Below are 13,580 nucleotides of genomic sequence, written 5' to 3'. Positions count from 1 at the left end.
ACCCAAGTCGAGTTTCCCAACCAGGGGAGCGAGCTCCCCTAGGAAGGAAGACTCCAAGTCCACCCCAAGAGTAGACCCTAGCAAGTCTGACCAGTCTGGACCCGCATACCATACTAGATCCAAAGTCAAGCCTAGTGAGTCTACCATCTGTTGTTTTAGGTATCAGGAGTTAGGACATGTTGCGTCCAAGTGCCCCACCGTGAGCAAGAACGCCCATTTCGTCGAGGGAATTGTTGAGTCAGCATCTGATAGTGAGAGTGAGGGTGAGTCGTTGGTTGAAGGGGATGATAAGAGGGAAGTCGTAGAGTTCAACGACAACGTCGAAAATTTATTGTCTATCCGTCATATGTTGACCGCACCCCGAGAGTCAACCCCTGCAAAATGGTTGTGGAATAACATTTTTAGAGCCCGTTGCAACCGTGAGGGGCATGCATGTGATGTTATAATTGATACTGGGGCATGTGAGAACATGGTGTCCGAGAATGTCATGTCCACCCTGAACCTGAAAACGGAGAAATTGTCCTAACCATACAAGATGGCACGGTTCAAAAGAGGAAATGAGGTTCCTATCACCCAACGTTGTTTAGTTCGGTTCTTCATGGGGGAGCATTACCACGATGAGGTGTGGTATGATGTAGCCCCTATGAGTGTGTGTCACATTCTTTTGGGATGTCCCTGGCATTTTGATGGCAAGAACATTCACGATGGCCGTAGGAACACGTACTCATTTCTTTTTAAGGGTCATAAAATAGTTCTTCTCCCTATCAAGGAATCTGGTTTTCCCACTGTGGATAAGCCTGAGCCAATTCCTCGGGCGGGCCTATCTTACCGGTCTTTCTTGAGCCATTGTCGGGAAGATGGTTATTGTTATGCCCTGGTGGCTAAGCCGTCGATGAGTATGTTGTTGCCCGTTCTCGCGGACATCGCGTCCCTTGTTGAGGAGTTTCGCGACATTATGTCAGACGACCTTCCTGATGGTCTACCTTCGATGAGGGTGGTGCATCATGCCATTAATCTTGTCTCGGGATCGAGTCTCCCTAATCTCCCCGCGTATTGCATGAACCCATCCGAGCATGCCAAATTGTTTAAGCAGGTTCAGGAGTTGCTGTAAAAGGGTTTTATTCGTGAGAGTGTGAGCCCTTGTGCAGTACCCGCCCTACTCACTCCTAAGAAAGATGGGTCCATGCGCATGAGTGTCTATAATAGAGCGATCAATCGCATTACTGTCAAGTACTGTTTTCCCATTCCTCGGTTGGATGATATGTTTGATATGTTGGCTGGTGCCTCTATTTTCTCCAAAATTGATTTAAAAAGTGGGTACCACCAAATCCGTATCCGAGAGGGGGATGAATGGAAAATAGCATTCAAGACACGTGATGGATTGTATGAGTAGTTAGTCATGCCATTTGGGTTATCAAATGCCCCCGAGTACTTTTATGAACATGATGACCCAAGTATTTCGTCCTTGTATAGGAAAGTTGTTGTCTATTTTGATGACATTTTGATTTATAGCTCGTCTTTGTCTGATCATTTGAGTCATTTGCGTCAGGTCTTAAAGATTTTTAAGGAGGGAAAAGTTGTATGTTAATGCCAAAAAGTGTGAGTTTATGACGTCAAGTGTTGTGTTTTTGGGTTTTATTGTATCGTCTAATGGAGTTAAGGCGGATCCCGCCAAAGTCCGTGCGATTGTAGAATGGCCTACCCCAAAGACTATCAGAGAGATCCGTAGTTTCCACGGGTTAGCCACTTTCTACCGTCGTTTTGTGAGAAACTTCATCACCCTCATGGCCCCTATCACGAAGTGCCTAAAGGGTACTAGTTTCCATTGGACGTCTGCCGCGGGAAAGGCCTTCACGCTCATCAAAGAGAAAATGACTAGTGTCCCCATCTTAGCCCTTCCTGATTTTGGCGCAGTCTTTGAGGTTGAGTGCCTCTAAAGTGGGAATTGGTGCAATCCTGAGTCAGAACCGCAGGCCCATTGCTTTCTTTAGTGAAAAGTTGACTCAAGCCAGGTGCCAGTACTCCACTTATGATGTTGAGTTTTATGCCATGGTACAAGCCCTTCATTATTGGAGGCATCATCTTATTTATAAGAAGTTTGTCTTGTACACGGATCATGAGGCATTGAAGTATTTGAATAGTCAAAAGAAGTTGAGTGATCGTCATGCCAAGTAGGTCAGTTTCTTGCAAGAGTACACTTTCACTATTCGCCATCAATCAGGTACTCTGAACAAGGTAGCTGACCCACTTAGCAGAAAGAATAGCCTTTTGATGACTATGCCAGTGCAGGTCATTGGGTTCGAGCAGTGCAAAGAGTTGTACCCGACGGACCCTGATTTTCAGCATGTCTGGGAAGGGCGCCTCTCCCCTGATAGTACCGTTGACCCACGATTTAGTATACACAATGGTTACCTCTTTCGAGGTAACAAGTTATGTGTGCATGCATTCTCTCTTAGACTCCAATTGATTTTCGAGTTACATGAAGGGGGACTAGCTGGTCATTTTGGGCATGATAAGACGTTCGCACTGTTAGATGAACGATACTTTTGGTCCAAAATGAGCAAAAATGTTGTCAAGTTTGTCCAAAGTTGTCGAATGTGTCAAGTGTCCAAGGGTCGACGTCAGAATAGTGGTTTGTATACTCCATTGCCCATCCTTGAGCGGCCTTGGGAACATATTTCCATGGATTTTATTGTGGGTCTTCCCAGAACTTCGCGTCGTTTTGATTCCATCCTCGTTGTGGTTGGCCGATTTTCCAATATGGCTATCTTTGTCTCGTGTAAGCGAACCACCGACGCCTCGTTAGTAGCCTCGTACTACTTCAAGGACGTGGCTTGCTTTCATGGATTGTCCCACACGATCACCTCAGATCGTGACACGCGCTTTATGAGCCATTTTTGGAAATCATTATGGGCCTTATTGCAAACCAGGCTCCAGTTCAGCAGTGTATACCACCCACAAACCGATGGCCAAACCAAAGTCGTGAACCGCACCCTAGGGAACTTGCTAAGGAGTCTAGTTGGGGAGAATGTCAAAACATGGGACATAGTCTTGCTACAAGCCGAGTTCGCATATAACAGTTCCATCAATCGGTCCACGGGCAAGTCTCATTTTCAAGTGGTTTATGGTCGATCACCCACCCATGTAGTAGATCTAGCACCTATGTCAAGTCTCCCAGCCCCAGACGTGTTTGATGTCGTTGAATACATGCGTGATATACATAGACAAGTCTGAGCCAAACTTGTTGAGAGTTACGAAGCTTATAAAGCTTTCGTAGACCAGGGACGTCGAGATGTCCAATTTCAAGTTGGTCAGTTAGTATGGGTTTACCTGCGTCTTGAGCGTTTCCAAGTGGGTACCTATGGTAAATTGAGTCCTAAGAAATATGGCCCATTAGAGATCCTCCGACGATTGGGTCTGAATGCCTACCTCCTTGAACTGCCCAAAGATTGAAACATTTCGCCTATCTTCAATGTGTCTGGTCTATATGCTTATTGTGGTGACAACAAGTCGTCAAAGCCGACTTCTTCCCAACCAAGTGAGAATGATGCAGAGCAGGACCGGGTTCGGTCTACACCGAGTGACCCGAGCGTGACCAAGGATCTCAGCACCAATGGGATAGACGATCCGACCCAAATAATGGATCCGATCACGAGCCCGGTGCCCCGATGCAAGGACGTGGTGCCCTTGCGCACTTACTCAAGGCGAGCCAAGGATGGAGGCAGCACCGCACATTGACAGTGCCCCGATCCATCAGCAGCTACGAGTTGCCTCGGGTCCAAGGACTGGACCCGAGGCCCAGATCCAGTCACGCCCTATTAATACCCTATTTTAGGGTTGCATGAAGACACAGGGAGATAATTGGAGATTACCGCAGCCTTTGTTTCTATTTGTTTATTTGTTTGTTTTTTGCCCTTTCAGCAACTTTGCTATTTGATTCTTGCTCCCGTTGCATTGTTGTTATGTGTTTTCCCTTCTCATTACGATTGATCCCATTGTTCATATTGAACTTTCATTGAAATAAAAAGTAACCTCTACCATCGTTTTCGGTGGTTATTCATTGGAATTTTTTTGCACATCATACGACGTGGAGTCGTGCTCTTCTTTCCAGCATTCAAGTGTATGTGAAGGCCGATACCTCGCTGCATCAAAGCCTTTGTTCCAGTGGCCCGAATTATCATTGTTAGTGTGAGGAAATACAATCCTCCAATTACGAACCAAAATGTCCACCAATAAATCAAATGGACAAGCACAAAAGTGTCACTAAGGACACCCTCACAAAAACCCACAAACGGGTTCTCTACAACAAAGAATATAAAAAATATATTTTATTAATCACCAAAATGCAAAAAATTGCATTACAAATATTGATGGGGTTCATCCGTATTTATAGACAAGAGGTAGTCTCAAATAGAGTTGTTGGAACAGTCTGACAGTTATAAATAGAGTTGAGACTCTTTCAACAACTCTGTACTGACTAATCCAAAAAGAACCTAACGAAAAAGGGAAAATAATTACAACTAGTTACAATAGTTATATATATAATATACATATATAAATAATTAAGTGCGTATACATATAGATACATGTATATATATTTATATATACATATTATATGTATATACATTTTAATAATTAGGACTCTAGTTGCAGTAACATCCATTAGAAATTAGCCCATATACCAGTTAGATGTTAAAAATGTTTTTCTAAATGATAATTTGAATGACAAAATCTACATGGATCTTTCCCCTGGTCTAAGTATTGAGAAGGGTATGGTTCTCCGTCTTTGCAAAGCTTTGTATGGGCTTAAACAAGCACTGAAAGCATGGTATGATCAGTTCAATAGAACTATGTTAGACCTTGGTTTTAAATCATGTTATATTGACATTGCTCTCTTTATAAGGTCCACAGGTTCCGCGCTTGTCATTCTACTCCTACATGTTGATGATATGATGATAAGAAAGGAGTCGAGAAAATCAAATTTATCCTTAAAAAAACTTTTAATATGATTGATCTTAGTTTTTTGAGATATTTGTTAGGTATTGAAGTAGCTTATTTGCTAAGTCACACGGACTTGGCTAAAAGGTCGACGACCATATGTCGACACGCCCCGACACAGGTGCGGACATGAACACGGGGCGGACACGGTCAACTAAGTGTCGGACTCGATCAATGCACTGGAGCCGAGTTTGGCCACATTTTGGAGTCGGTCAACTTTGATCGAGTCTATTTTTGTCCATTTATTAAAATTAATTTGGACTCAGGTTGGACCCGGATCCAAGACGATATTGGGGTTGGATCTTATTATTGTTATATATATATATATAGTCGTGTCCCCGTGTCCAAAAATTTTGAAATTGCTCTGCGCACGTGTCGCACCTGTACCCGTACCTGCACCCATGTGGCATAGCTTATTTGTCAAGAGGATACATTTTGTCTTAGAAGAAGTTGGAAGCCGATATCATTGCACGCTCAGGAATCACAGATAAAAAGCATGATGACACACCAAAAGTGATTAATACTAAGATAAGAGCTGAAAATGGAATCTTATTAGATGATCCAGCACCTTACAGAGAGCTTATTAGATCATTAACTTATTTTAACATGAGTGTCATATTGTGAATAGTTCAATACATAAAGAAAACTATATCCAAAGGACTTTTCTTGTCTTCTTCATCGTCTTTAAATCTTATTGCATATACTGACTCTGATTAGGGAGGATATTCGAATAACTGACACTCAACTATGGGTTTATGTGTTTTCTAAGGTGATTTATATCTTAGCGGTGTAAAAAGCAACAAAATGTATTGTTGTCCTCGACGGAAGCTGAATACAAAGCAATGGATACAACAACAACTGAGGTCATATGGTTGTGATCTTTGCTTAAAGATATGAGAGTTGATGTCTTAGAACCTTCAAAGTTGTAAAGTGATAACAAAAGTGCTATATATTGTCAGTAATCATACTTTTCATGAATGAACCAAGCACATCAAGATGAATCGCTATTGCGTTCAGAAAAAATACTTGAAGGGGACTATTGATTTGCCATATGTACTGCCTGAATATCAGATCACAGATTTTTTCACTAAAGGTCTTCCATTACCACGATTTCTCTTTCTTCTCAACAAACTTTCGATGATCTCACAAGTTTGAGGGGGGGTGTTAAAATATATATTGTTAATATACAGTTTATATATTGTTATATATATATACTAGCTAGTATGTATCATACTACTTAGCTAGTATATGTATTATATATTATATTAAGTATATAATAATTTTCTGTATTTTTCTTTTTGGTTTTTATTAGTTGTACTACATAGCTGTTGAACTAGTCGTTGGGAGTGCCCAACTGCTAGTCCAAGAGCTAGTTTGACTAGCCATTGCGTAACGGCTAGAACAGGCTGCTTTAATGTGTATAAATAGGGGATGAATCCCCATTGTAAACTCACTCCTTTGTGAGCTTTATTATGAATGAAACATTATTAGTTTTTATTATTGTTGTTCTTGCTCTAGTGCCTTAGTGCATTGTATTGCCCATAGTGGTTGTTTGTATTGCCTATATTGGCTCTTGTATAGCCCGTAGTGGCTTGTGATCTTGGCTTATAGCCTCTTGTACTTGTGTTTCTATATTTTGTCATTTTATTTCAGGTTACACTGGATGCTTTTGGATCCCAAGTGTTGTCTGCAAATTAATTGGATCATAAAATGTATAAATTAGTTGAGTCAAGTCTGAAACCCAATTAACTCATACCCAAAGTACCCAAGTACCAAGGCAAATAAGACACAGGTAGGTGTGGACACCGGGTCAGGTACCCATCGAGTTTATGGGTAACTGACCTGATTCGGGCTGGGCTCAACCCGCCAATTGGTGACTAAGCCCGATTAATGTTGGGTCGAGCCCGATCTGACAAGTAATCTGGTGGGGCTTGATCATGCATAATATTCACATTTTATTCATCTTTATTTATGCATGATCCATGATAAAATCGCATTAAAAACTCATCTTTATCGTTGTTTTCGAATATTTGTTTCGAAATTGAATTTAAAAAAAAAATGCATTTTTCGATTCGGCACTACGGTTTTCAATATTTTTATTAGTTTTAGAATTTTCTTAATTATAATTTAGTTAGAGTAGGACTTAATTATTTTGAATGAGTTTTAAAAAAATATCCCTTTGAAAAACATGTTTTTTCAGAAAGAAACCTTGTTTTGAAAATTGAGAAAAATTATCGAATTCTTTTTAAAATTTTGAATTTTAACCTAATTGGGGATTATAAATAGTGGCTTTGAGGGCTGGAAAAACGTTTTTCCAGCAGCATCAACCTTGCCGCTCTTTTGCCCCCCTCTCTCTCCTCTCTCTCTCTCTTTTTGCCGATTTCTTTCTCTACCTCTTCTCTTCCTTCTTTTTTCTCTTTTTATTCTTGCTTCAAACCCTTATCGTCATCGGCAACTTCTTATTCTTCATCGAGGAGGCGTGCGTGCAGCTGGGATCAACCATCTTCTTTTCTCAAGTCTCAACCCATCCGTCGGGAGCGGATCGTCCGGTTTGTTTCTTCTCCCTCTTTTTCGTCATAGTTTTAATTCTGCATCTCATAAATCATAGCATCGCATCATCTGCATATTTAGATTAGTTTAGTTCATATCTTGCATCTGAAAAATAAAAAAGAACAAAAAATATGTTTTGTTTTGATAGTTTAGCCGTTTCTTGATTTAAATATTAGATAATCTTGATTTAAGTAGATCGTTAGTTTTAGCATAGAGTTTTCATATATTTTCTTGTTTCTTGATTAGTTTTAGGTTAGAACTAGTTTAGAATAGCTTGTTTCATGATTTTTATTTCGTTTTTTTTAGATCTATTAAATAGTGTTTTCTTTATTATTTAGCCGATATGCTTTGTTTTATTGAATTATCGTTTTTGCCTAGTTTAGTTTAGATTAAGGTAGTTGTTTCTTGTGTCAGTTATATAGTTAGTAGTTTCTTTTAGATCTAGAAATTTTATTTTCCTTAATTATATTAAAAATAGATGTTTTTATCCAATTATCGTCTGTTAGTTAATGTGTTTTAATTTAGCCGATTTTGGTTAGTGTGTTTTTTTTAGTTTCAATTCACATTAAATTTTGTTTTTCTAGTAATTAGATTAGGAGTATTATTGTAGTTAATGTTAGTATAAGATAGAAAGATTGAAGTTAATTAGTTTATTAAAGTTAGCTGATTTCCATGATTTTTGCAATTTGTGGTTTTGCTTAATAACTAATAGTGTTCTTGTTTTTATACATTGTGTGGTTGTAACTTAGGATAGTTTTTAATTACTTTAGTTAGTTTTCATTATATTGAATTCATGTGATTTGCTTTAGAGTATTAAGTTTTATTTATCATGCATATGTAGTTAAAATTAGGGTAGCCGATTTCTATTTTTATCATTGCATTTGATTTTTTTTTGGCATAGTTTAGATTAATTTTATGTTTTCAGTTTTATTTTTTTAGTTTACATTCATAAACCGCCCAACATTCAGTTCAGGTGCATTTAGTTCAATTAGTTATTAGTTAATTTCTTGAATTAGTTAGTTTATTGATTCCCTGAATTAGTTTGTTACAAATTTAGTTTTTAATTGTTAAGTAGGTTGCTTTGCTATTTTGTCTTTTAGTATTACGTTGTTATATTAGTTTGTTCATAGTTAGTTCTTGTTTTTTAGTTAGTTTAGTTAATTCAAATCTTGTTTTTGCTGAATTCTTTTTAGTCATTAGTTAGTAAGTTCTCGTTTACATCGATTCGTACTGCTTTGTTTCTTGTTTTATTTCTTGCAGGGAGGTGTTTGGACGTGTGGTGAGCCCCTTTTCGTTCCCTCGAAGTACTCTCTGAGGTCCCCTCAAGCCCTCAGAAGTGCCTTTACGGAGCCCTTAGAGGGAAAAAGAAAACATGCATTACCTGTTCCATTGAGGAAACAAAGAGAGAAAGACAAAAGGAAGCAAATCAATTCAAGAAGGGACTAACAGCCTCAAACACTGAAGATCTTTTCCTTTATTTTTAGATTAGGATTTCATTTATTTAATTCAATTGGGTTTGTAATAAGGCACTTTAATTATTTGTTTAAGTCCTCCGCAGAGGGCTGCACTCTCTTGTTTATTTATTTAATTAATTCTTTTTATTTTTTACAATAAAGAGTAGTCTAGATTGTGTGTTGAATACAAAGTATTTCCCATTCCCTAAGATCGACCCGGACTCCACCACTCGTGCGAGTCAATTTTTATTAATTTTGGTGTCTGAATTTCACTTGATTTTCTTTAAAAATATTGTTTTAAAAAGTGTTTTCCAACACTTACACCAAGGCTCAAGTATAAGGGTCAGCCCAAGTCAGGCCCTTATACCCATATCCATTTACCAAATGGGTTCACCACCCAGAGGCTTTTGGATACCCATTTTAAATAAAAAATGGATTGGGAAAATGATTTTGGTGTGAGTCAGAATTAATCAAGCCCATGACCCGACCCATGTTTCTATATAATGTGGAAAGAAGAAAGCTTTGCTTTTGTAGGCAAAGAAAAGCTTTCTATTCTTCTACTCAGTGATACAAGACTATTTTCTTCACGGATTGCACAAAAGGTGCAAGTTGCATTTTTGAAATTTATTGCATTGATTAATGCTCACTCTTGCTTCCTAAATGCACACCACTGGCATTAATGTCTACACAAGCACCTTTTGCTTTTTCAAAGTAATGCATTTTAATTTTTAGATTGCACCTTTAAGTCCTTTCTTATTTGCTATAGTGATGGATGAGCTTACAAGAAATCAATTCAAGAAAATGTGCCATGGTGTATGTTGTTTGCTGATGATATTGTTTTGATTGACGAGTCTAGAGCTGGGGTTAATGCTAAGTTAGAATTATGGAGACAGACATTGGAAGCAAGAGGTTTTACGTTGAGTAAGAGTAAGACAGAATATATGGAATATCGGTTTAGTAAACAGCGCAGTAGTGACGAGAGTGTAGTGAAGTTTGGCGAGCAAGAAATATCGGTGGATGACTGTTTCAAATATTTGGGATCTATCATTCGAAATGATGGAGAAATTGATGGAGATATAAACCATAGGATAAAGGTTGGGTGGATGAAATGGAAAAGTGCAACTGGAATGTTGTGCGATCGTAGAATGCCATTGCGGTTGAAGGGAAAGATTTATAGAACGACTATTAGGCCCGCTTTACTATATGGTACGGAATGTTGGGCTGCCAAGAGACATCATATTCAAAAAATGAGTGTAGCTGAGATGCGTATGCTTAGATGGATGTGTAGAAATACAATAAAAGATAAGATTCGGAACGAGGAGATGCGTAAGAAGGTAGGCATTGCACCCATTGAAAATAAGATGAGAGAGAATCGTTTACGGTGGTTTGGACATATTCGGCGAAGGCCTAATGATGCTCCAGTTAGAAGGATAGAGAAATGGGAAAATATATTAGTTAAAAGTGGTCGGGGTAGGCCTAAGAAGACTTGGATGGAGATGATAGGAAAGGATATTAATGCTTTGAACCTCACCGAGGACATGGCATTGGATAGAAATGATTAGAGGAGAAGGATTCATGTGGAGGACCCAGAATGATTTTCTTTTTTGGTTCATATCGCCGACCCCAATTGTTTTGGGATGAAGGCGTATTTGTTGTTGTTGTTGTTGTATTGGCTTCAGTCCCATATCGATAGAATTGGAGAACGCTAACCCATCAACTGGTTATAAAAAGGTGCAACCTTCACTTTCTGCACCAGAGTTACCAGTCGAGGAAGAGGAAGCGATACGGGAAGCGAGGCACTTTCAAAATTTTAGGAAGCGGGAAGCATGGGATGACTTAGAAGAAAATTATGAACCGTCTCGGAAGCGACCTAGGAAGCGAACCGGAAGCGAGGGGGAAGCGAAAATAATAAAAAAAATAAAATGAAAAAATGGGGAAGCGTGGGGGTTTATGGGAAGCGCGGTTCCCTGCACGTTTCGGAAGCACGACATTTTGCGCTTCGGGGAAGCGCGCTTCCCCATGTGCCTAGGCGCTTCCGGTAACTTTGTTCTACACCATGCATTATAAAGATATTATTTGAGATCGAGGGTTGGTCCAATCTAGTTAACTAAAGGGTTTATTGGGCCTAGGTCACAGGCTTGAGCAATCAACTTGAGCCCAATTGATATCGGGTCAGGTCGCCAGTAGTTTAAAATATTGTTGGGTCAATCGGGCTTTTATGAACTCTTAATCAGGCCAGGACAGCCCAGCCTGACCTGATGTTCACCCCTAGACACAGGTAGAAGGGGGATGGTAAAAGTAGTGCTGCACATGTGCCAAACTCGAACTGAGCATGACCTGTTCAAGCTCCACTCACAGACCAGAATAGCTATTCAAGCTCAAGCCAAGTTTTGCTTGTACAACAATATAATTAAGCTTTCATTATAATAAAGGCCTAAGGTGCCGAATGCCAACCACCACACTAGAAGTGAACAATGGGGATTGATTCTACAAGTAGAGAATTACATGATAGCTTATACTAAAACATATTCAAAAGAGCAATATCGGAGCTAATGTAGTTGTATGTGATGCAGATATGGTGTTTATCAAATTATCATGAAGAAATTAAACAATTATAACCATAGTCACAAATATCGGTCTTGGCTATACCTCGGCAAGGCAATTTCTCACAATAATATAGGTTTAGTTGATAAATCTCAAGAAAAACTGTGTTCAAAATTTTTAAAAATATAAAAACAGCAGAAATAAGTAAGAAAATAACATTTTTAGATAATAAATTACATGTATAATAAAAGAAATAAAAATATTAAAAAAGAAGAAAATATATTTAATATATAGAAACAAAATATTAGAAAAGTAAAATTGATAATATTGTGATATCGTGATATATACAAAATTCTGATCTTTTCAAATTATCGTGAGATTTTTCTTTAAATATCATTTTACAAATTTACAGCAATATTATCATGATATTTTCAAAATATCACCTATATCTGTGACTATGAATGTGACCTTGACAGGTCACTGACTCATAAGAAAAACTTTATTAGTAAACTCAGAGTATAAAAAAACAAATATAAACCCCTTTCCTTTGACACATGGAGGGATTACAGCCATATATAATTGCTACTATTAAGTGCCGCCATCTGCCCTGTTGTAAAAGAATATGCTATGACTCAACTGATGCCATCAGAATTTAGATGAATATAACTAGCTAACAAGAATGTGTGCATAGCATTCTGCAGAATCACTCAAACTTTTTGCAAGTAAAATATGCTAGTCACCTATGGAACTGTTTAACCATACTTCAAAACATTAACACAACTGTACCTCCTCTTTAGCAGCCAAGAGTTCCGAATCTTTGGCATTTAACTGTTGACTTAGCACAGCCAACTGTAACTCTAATTCACCTGTAACAGTTTTAAATGGTCATATTTTCCACCTCAAGGGCAAGAAACCCAAGAAAATATACAAAAGACATACATACTTCTAGTCTTGGCTGATTCAATCTGAGAACGCAAATAGGCACTCTCAGATTCCTCTAGTTTTGCTTTGAGTGCTTGGAAAGAAGCTTCCCAGTTTTCTCTCTCCTTCTCCTGAACAAGTCAATAGACAATACTTTCATCAAGCAAATTGACTAAAATCCAAGAACCAGTATAACACATAAAGGAGAAAGGAAATGAATTGAATATTAATTATACACTATAAAGCAAAACAAAATCACATAATTCTTTGTAGCAGCATCGACAACATATCAAAATCTAGGAGGCACAGATTCTTCTAAACAAGATAGACGACTATTTCAGATGCTTATAGGCAATGAAACTGACATTAAAACTAGATCCGCTCTACTTTAGCATTTTGGAAGTCTCAATAACAGATTTCCCCTTACATATTTTACTCACTTTGTCACATGATATATGGCTTATGGGCTTGCAACCATTAGTTGTTAATGTAAAAAGTCCAATGATTTTCTGCCCTATTTTGCAAGGGTCAAAGAATCCAATGTCACTTGCTGGTTTCTGATACCAACACCCAGATTTATGTCTAACATAAAAAAGAACTACAAGAAATGATGTAAATGTCAAGCCAGGAGATGTAGACCTGCAAAGTGCAATAATTTGTTCACAGGAAAAGTTGGGTTAGAAAATAAAGGGTTTTGAAAAAAGATATCGTGACAGCCAAACTGTAAATAAAGAGGAAAACAAAGAAAAAATTATAGTTCAAAAGAAGGCTTTGCTTTAAATTCTTCAAAAAATAAAAGGATAGTTATGCCACATTATAGAACTCAAAACACAATATGTATGAGACTTTCACAAATACTCAGAGAACCATGAAAGACTTTTTCAATCAACCATCTTTATATTGCAGATAACCATATAAGCATATCTGCTCAAATAGAATCATAATAGGGATAGAAGTCTTCTCATATAATATACTTATTCCATAATAGTAATTCAAGTGTTAATATTAGTTCATTTCAGATACTCTGAATCCAGAAGACTAGCTAATGATTTCCATAGGAGAAGGCAACTTTATGCTTTTGAAAAAAATTCTGAGTAAATCAAGGGAAATCAA

The 13,580-nt window shown here is 38.1% G+C and overlaps 1 protein-coding gene across 1 annotated transcript in view; it reads right to left on the bottom strand.

The window, feature by feature from the left end:
• Nucleotides 1-13,580, bottom strand: part of LOC149832616 (protein GRIP-like) — a 174,143-nt gene that overhangs the window by 52,192 nt on the left and 108,371 nt on the right. Inside the window, exons 8-9 of the mRNA XM_090014605.1 lie at nt 12,490-12,598; nt 12,333-12,412 (exon numbers count right to left, since the gene is read on the bottom strand). Coding sequence (XP_089870731.1) covers nt 12,333-12,412; nt 12,490-12,598 — 189 coding nt within the window. The remainder of the gene's footprint in view (nt 1-12,332; nt 12,413-12,489; nt 12,599-13,580) is intronic.

This window comes from Nuphar pumila, chromosome 7 (assembly GCF_984573655.1).
Source record: "Nuphar pumila chromosome 7, dmNupPumi1.hap1.1, whole genome shotgun sequence".
In the NCBI taxonomy this organism is placed as follows: Eukaryota; Viridiplantae; Streptophyta; class Magnoliopsida; order Nymphaeales; family Nymphaeaceae; genus Nuphar; species Nuphar pumila.
The sequence above is the reverse complement of the archived record's forward strand: the minus strand, read 5'-3'. Positions and strand labels throughout refer to the sequence as shown.